We start from the raw sequence: 6746 nt of genomic DNA, 5'->3' as shown, positions 1-6746 counted from the left end.
GTGTGTGTGTGTGTGTGTGTGAGAGACAAAAATACCAACATGCCTATAAAGCTTGTGATTCTTAAAATGTCCAAACTTTGCCTTCTGCCCTCACGTACAAACTTCCTAAACAAAGCTTTCACTTTTATTTGACACTTTTTTAAACTTAGACGTTCTTGCAAACACGCTCGGTTACAAAGAAGTGCCGAGAAAGAAGCAACCCCACCGAGGTGCAGTGAACACTCGGTGGGTGTGGAACCAAACGCGACACGAAAGAACGTGGAAAGAACGTGTCCACTTTTCTGAGTGAATGAAAGCTCGTGAATGTTCTGTTGGTGGTTTGCGAGCATTACCGTAAGCTTCCTCAATCAGAGCGCAGTACGGATTGATGCCAGTTCCATTCTGTTTGGCTTCCTGTTCTCCCAGTCTGAGGATGTTCTCTAAACCGTTCAGTGACACCTGAACAATCTTAGAGTCCATCACTGTCAGCAGATCGCACATAGGTTTGATGGCATTCAGGGACACCAGATACCTGTCACGGAAAGCACAGACGTTAGTCCTCAGCAGCATTTCACTTTGTTTATAAAGCTCGACTGATTTTTGGATTTCCACCAATTCCTGCTGTGCAAATGTGCAGAGAAGTCCCAGCACAGTGAAATCTGACAAACCAAATATATGAACATGTAAAATGAAACCAGCGCTGTGGATTTAACAGTCTGAATGAGTCACATTAACATCCATGTGGTGTTTGTAGGAAAGAGTGTGGTGCACCATCTGAAGCAGTGCTCAGCTAACATTGGTGGATTTTAATGACTCATCACATGGTGCAACTACTCGCACTGAACTGTGACTCAAGTTTGTATCTGTGGGAAACACGGCACCAGAACTACGTAAGGAGGAATCTTCACATCAAGTGTTTTTAAGACGTCTGGTAAACACACTTTATCTGTGAGGGAGTGCCCCCAGAGGTGGCGTTGGTAATTGCCCACGCAGCCTCCTTTCTTGTGCGGAACTCGGCCTTCTGAAGGATCTCGATCAGTACTGGAAAGATGTTGGCGTCAATGACGTTCTGACAAAAACAGAAAAATGTGGTCAGCAGCAAAGAACAGCAGCTCTTCATCTCGCCACGACAAACGGAGACGCCGCAGCAGAATACCTGAATCTGAGCTCGGTTTCCTGCGGTGATGTTGGACACAGTCCAGCAGGCCTCCTTCTTGATGGATTCCTTAGGGCTGCTGAGAAGGTGGAGCAAACACGGCAGTGCTGAGCAGTTCAAGATTACCTGAGACGAAAGCAGAGGAGCCAAAGATCTTAATGCTGTCAATGAGAAAAGGCCAAGCAGCACCGATGGAAGAAACAGAGGCTGTACCTGAGTCTGGATGTCGTCTCCTGTCACGATGTTTCCCACTGCACGCAAGGCAGGAGAAACAACCTTGTAGTCGCCGTGCCTGCAAACAGGAGGCACACAGTGAGACGTGCAAAGCGTGGACGGGATCAGAAACGACAGATTCTTTGTGCAACAATGTTACGCCATCAAAAGAAAACAACGTTTGATGCTTCAAATGGTCCAGGGAACGAAATCAGAGGAAGCTGATTGTGTTCTTCTGGACGCTGCGTCTCCCAAAGAAAACAGACGAACAGAGCAGACGCTCTCAGACAAGAAAATATCAGAAAAGAACCTGTGACTCTGGAAGTTTCATAGCACCAATAAGAAACTCAAAGGACTGAAAGCTGGAGCTTAGACACTGTGCATGAATAGGCTCATTGCAAGGGAAACTAATACCGCCGACTGTTAATCCAACATTTCTGTTCAACACGCTGATCCTTTCTTTTTAAATCCAGCACCACCCAACAGCAGTTTTTATTCACCACAGTACTTCGTTTATTAATGTTTCAGTTTTCTTCTTTTGGCTGCCTTTAAGTGTCACCACCCCCGATCTGACCTGCTCTCAGTCCAAGCCGATACCCAGCACTCAACATGCCCCCTTCACTATACACAGGAATAATCCTCTCAGCTACACCAACCTGGATAAACTTGAAAACAGCCTTTTGGTCTCCGCGTCCACACTATTGTTTTCATCCCCACTGAAAACGCTCATGCTCGCGTGCTGATGATTCGGTCTGCGTCATTTTCGTCTGCCGTTTATTTACTTTGTGGCACTTAAGTGTGTTGATTGGGCAATACAGCATCAGCAATGAAAATGAACGAATGGGCTCGTGTCAGCACTTACAGGGCTGGTGTGGAGCGTCCCTTCAATTAACCCAACTGGGCAAATGGCCAGTGTTCCCCATGACTGACACAAGAATCATTTCAGCTGTCTCCCAGAAAATTGTGAAGGACCATGTCCAGCCAGTTCGTACTGGAAACTCAGCTACACTCATGACACTTAAATCCAATCCAACGTTACGTTTTGGCTCAACAGCCCTTTAATTCTGCAAAGAACAGGGGGCTGAAACTGCTTCACAGCTACGTGGAACACTCAAAGCTTGTCACAGCACAATCAGCTCTTACTTTTAGGGAGAATTTTCATTTAAGTTCAATAAATGTGCAAAAACCGACAACAACCAAGGAGTATGTCAGTGTCGTACATGAGCAGCTCAACGAGCCTGCGGCAGACCCCGGAGTCGATGACCGTCTGGATCTTTTCATTGGGGCCGTCAGACAGGTAGGAGAGAGCCCAACACGCATCGGCCAGCACATCTGGATCACTGCTGAACAGCAGCCTGGACAAAACGTTGAGACAAGGAGACACCTGACAAAATAACACAGACAAGGGGACAATTTAATATTGGAACCACATGATCAGTACAGGAAACATGACTTTAAGGAGGAGGAAGGCGAATGAGCTCCAGTATTCAGTGACTCAACAACAATGACGGGGCTGACCTTTGCAAAATCTGGTGGTGGGTTTTTCCCTCTGCACAGGTTGGACAGAGCCCACACTGCATTTCGGGTTGTTGTGAGACGGTTGGATTTAGCGAGCAGCCTGCACAGAGCAGAGCCAGCTGTTAGTGCAGCTCTGACACACAAACGCAGACAGACGACGAACACTTACTGCTGTAAAGACGGGAGGATGCCACAGTTGAGTACGTAGTCTCTGCACTCAGCGTTGTCGCCCGCTATGTTCCCCAGTGCCCACACTGCCTGGAAAACAGCCAACATGCTTCAACTACGTCACAGCCTTTGACACTAAAACTCGTCCTGTCAAACACTACCACAGCAGTTTACACACATTCAGGTTTGTGCCTCTCAAAAGTCCTGAAACTGTTAGAAAAGCTCAACATCTCAACTCACTCACTATAGATGAGCAGATTACCTGTAACTAAGCAGGTGTTATCATGTGACTCTCACCTGTTCCTGCACATCCTCGTACTCGGAGTTCAGCAGTTCAATGAAAATGGGAACAGCTCCTGTTTCAATCACAACCTTGGTGTGCAAGAAGGTCCCAGAGGCGATGTTGGTCAGTGCCCAGGCCGCTTCGAACTGTTACGAGCACACCGTGGACAATATGACAACAACAACAGTTTTACCCGATACAACTGGAGGTTCAATGCTCACAATAGCTGTGCAACTCCTACCAATCATTTCAACATTCTAGCTATTATTATTAAATACATATAAATATGACTCATAACAAAGCAACATGTAAATTGCTGCCCTGTGAAGCACCATGTCACCCACTCGCTTTGAGATTAATAAGAAATGAGAAAAGGACAAAATGAAACAATAAATGAAATACGAGCAATAATCTGACTGTAGACGTCTGCTGAGGTGAACACGTGACACAGGAACACATCTGTTATCTGATAGTGAGACATCCAGATGTCCTGATACTCTCAGGTGTACAGTGTTGGATTCTCTGACCTGCAGTGTGCAGTTTTCACTCCGCTGCAGGAAATCCACAAACCGAGTCACAACACCAGGAGTGGAAATCACTTCATCTATGGGGGGGCTGGGTTCTGTGCAAAAGAAACAAGTGAACACTTTGAGCACAAACCTGCTAAAGGGTCAAAGGCATTTCACAGACAGAGCAACAGGCTGTTTCACAAAACCAATTCAATTTGTGTTCTGCAGAAAAACACCTCAAAGAGCAAGATTTCTTTTTCAGGTCATTTTGTGTTTCTCTTGGTTTAATCTCTGTTGTGTAAGCCAGCACAGGTGTGGTGCAACATTGATGAAGTTGTGGGAAATGATTACTTTAGTATTTTGATACCGAGGCAGCACTGCGCCGGTAGAAACGAGGCGTTGCAGAAGCTGCACACAGAGCAGAGTCTGTTGTTGACAGCCAGGTGGAAGCAGAATAAAATAACTTGGCAGCTTCTCTGTTCAACTTTGGTCCAAACAGTTATTTCTCTGTTAGTAAACCGACTACAGAAACACGAATCTTCCATTAAACGTCACAGAGACACACCTTTGGAAAGCAATTTTCTGAATTTCTGTGTAGCAATTAGTTGATGGTCGGGGTCTTCAGAAAAGATCATCTGAATCATATCTGCTGTTATGACTCCATCCTGCACAAACGCATCAGAGAGTTCATGTTTAGTTCAGACTACAGCACAGCAAACCTACAGGAGAGAGGCAGCTTACACTTACAGCTGTGATGGGTACTGTGGAGCTGATGTCTGGATCTTGGATCGGACATTCCTGCATGGAGTCATCAGCTGAAGGTATGCAGACATTTCTTCTCTTGAACAGCTGCAGTCATACAGACACACATTAAATAAATGCACAGACGCACAAATGAAAGGCTGCAGGAGACGGCGGTGATCGGAGCAGAGATGCAGCCTGAATATTGTAAAGAAGTCCAGACTGAAAATGGAGACGGAGAAGAATCAGGACCAAAGTAAAGAGAGAAACACAAACCAGTCAAAAAACAAAAGCTCAGCAAAATCAATGTTAAGCAAACACACAGACACAGAGTGAGCAAGAAGCCACATGGACACAACTCTTTAATGGGAACTTGAGCCCCAGTTGCTGAGTGCAGTTAGCTGGTAGCAAAGGCAGGAGAGCAGAACTCACACCCTGATAGGAAAAACACAGCAGGTGCTAACAGGACCATAACAGTCCCTCACACGTGTTGAACTCTGTTAGCTTAATTCCATTTTATACACCAAACGTTAGCAAAGATCACCTGCTCCTCTCTTTTTTGTTTGCGTAGCTGAATTCCTTCCTCTTCTCTCCTTCGACGCATTTCCTGAGGATTCAGCGCTTTGTTCTTATAGCTCTTCATCCTGTAGTTGTCTTTCCCTGGACTCGCCATTGTGTCTGAGGATTTAAGCAGATTGATGCAGTCACCACCGTGCTGAAGCCTCGGTACATTTTACTTTACAACATACGAAATGACATCAACAAGCAGAGTGTGCGCGGGAGAAATAGACTGGGGAATGGTACATAAAACTTGTTGCAGCTTGAAGTTAGCACACTGGCCTCCGTGGAAGAAGTTTGGAACCACCTGGACTCTTCTTAGAGGTGGCCGCCCTGCCAATCTGAGCAGTCACGGTATGAGGGCCTTAGTCAGGCAGGGGACAGAGACCTGATGGTCACGCTGACAGAGCTCCAGCAGAACCTTGCAAAGGACAACCATTTCTGCAGCACTACGAGAATTAGGCCTGCATGGTAAAGTCACCTGACAGAAGGGACTCTGTAAGAGGTGAAAGACACCTGGAGTGCCAAAAAAGCACCTGAAGGACTTGGGAAAATTCTCTGGTCTGATCAAACAAAGACCGAACTTGAATGCCAAGTGTCAAACCAGGAACCACCTAAGCACAGAGTGGCTGTGGGACCATCTGTGGCTGTCCAGGCTGCTAGCAACACACCTGGAATACTTTCCCAGTGCACTACATTCTCTTATGTCCATTCAATCATTTCAGCAATCGGCCTTCACAAATCTGCTGACATTTGTGAGTCCTTATATTAATGCAATGATTATTATTTCTATATACGGAGTCAATGATTGTTATTCTCTCTCCCAATACATTCAAAACTGCTTGAAAAAAAAAGGAGCTGGTAAAGCACCGTAGGAGTTGATGGCACTGACAGATTATGCTTTGGGGCCGTTTCACTAGTTCGTTAAACGGGCGATTCACCGCCTTGAAGGGACGATTGATGGGACGAGCGAGTGAGTTTGTGTCTGTAAACCTTTAAAAGACCAAGCGTGTCTGCAATGAAGGAAAGCAAACATATTAGCATTCTCAAGTTTGCCCTGTGCTTTGATGCAACACTTTTGTGCTGCTGAAAACAAGACGTGATGGTGTAGATGGTAATATCAATAATCAGCGTCCAACCTAACAACCCTCGGGTAGGGGCGGGCGATATATCGAATATACTCGATGTATTCTGAGTTTTTCCATGTACATGGGTTAAATGGTTGCATCGTAAAAGCTGCCTGCATGTAATTCACTGTGAGGTTGTTTTCCTACCACAGGCTGCAAATGCATCATTTATTCACACCTGCCAACTGGAAACATGTCTCCCGGCTGGAACGCGCCGAGCAGGCGTGTTTCTATGCTGCCGGACAGGGACAGCAGAAGTCTCAGATGAGCGAAGGAATGAGACTCGCTGTCGTTTGTATGTCCAACAAAATGCAGTATTTTTCAAAACATGCCATAAAACTATGCCACAAAAGGCAGCAGTACCACAAATTTATTCCACCAGCTCAAAAGTCAAAATGAAGCCTGTGGTAAGCTCCCCGCACACCAAAGAACACGTCAAACACACCAGCTGTGATCCCTGGGACTGCTCTCGGTCGGTGGCTTTTATAGTCACT

At 45.9% G+C, this 6746-nt stretch overlaps 1 protein-coding gene across 2 annotated transcripts in view; it reads right to left on the bottom strand.

Annotated features, from left to right (window-relative positions):
• kpna5 (karyopherin alpha 5 (importin alpha 6)) overlaps nt 1–6746 on the bottom strand; it is an 11207-nt gene that overhangs the window by 1173 nt on the left and 3288 nt on the right. For both annotated transcript variants that reach the window (XM_005753453.1, XM_005753452.2), the window contains exons 2-13: nt 5112–5245; nt 4574–4675; nt 4392–4491; nt 3845–3939; nt 3332–3463; nt 3036–3124; nt 2867–2966; nt 2569–2732; nt 1349–1427; nt 1136–1261; nt 921–1048; nt 333–511 (exon numbers count right to left, since the gene is read on the bottom strand). In XM_005753453.1, the coding sequence (XP_005753510.1) occupies nt 333–511; nt 921–1048; nt 1136–1261; nt 1349–1427; nt 2569–2732; nt 2867–2966; nt 3036–3124; nt 3332–3463; nt 3845–3939; nt 4392–4491; nt 4574–4675; nt 5112–5240 (1423 nt within the window). In that variant the 5' untranslated portion in view covers nt 5241–5245. The remainder of the gene's footprint in view (nt 1–332; nt 512–920; nt 1049–1135; nt 1262–1348; nt 1428–2568; nt 2733–2866; nt 2967–3035; nt 3125–3331; nt 3464–3844; nt 3940–4391; nt 4492–4573; nt 4676–5111; nt 5246–6746) is intronic.

Source organism: Pundamilia nyererei, unplaced genomic scaffold (genome assembly GCF_000239375.1).
Source record: "Pundamilia nyererei isolate P.nyererei 1_Seehausen unplaced genomic scaffold, PunNye1.0 scaffold00429, whole genome shotgun sequence".
Lineage (NCBI taxonomy): Eukaryota > Metazoa > Chordata > Actinopteri > Cichliformes > Cichlidae > Pundamilia > Pundamilia nyererei.
The sequence above is the reverse complement of the archived record's forward strand: the minus strand, read 5'-3'. Positions and strand labels throughout refer to the sequence as shown.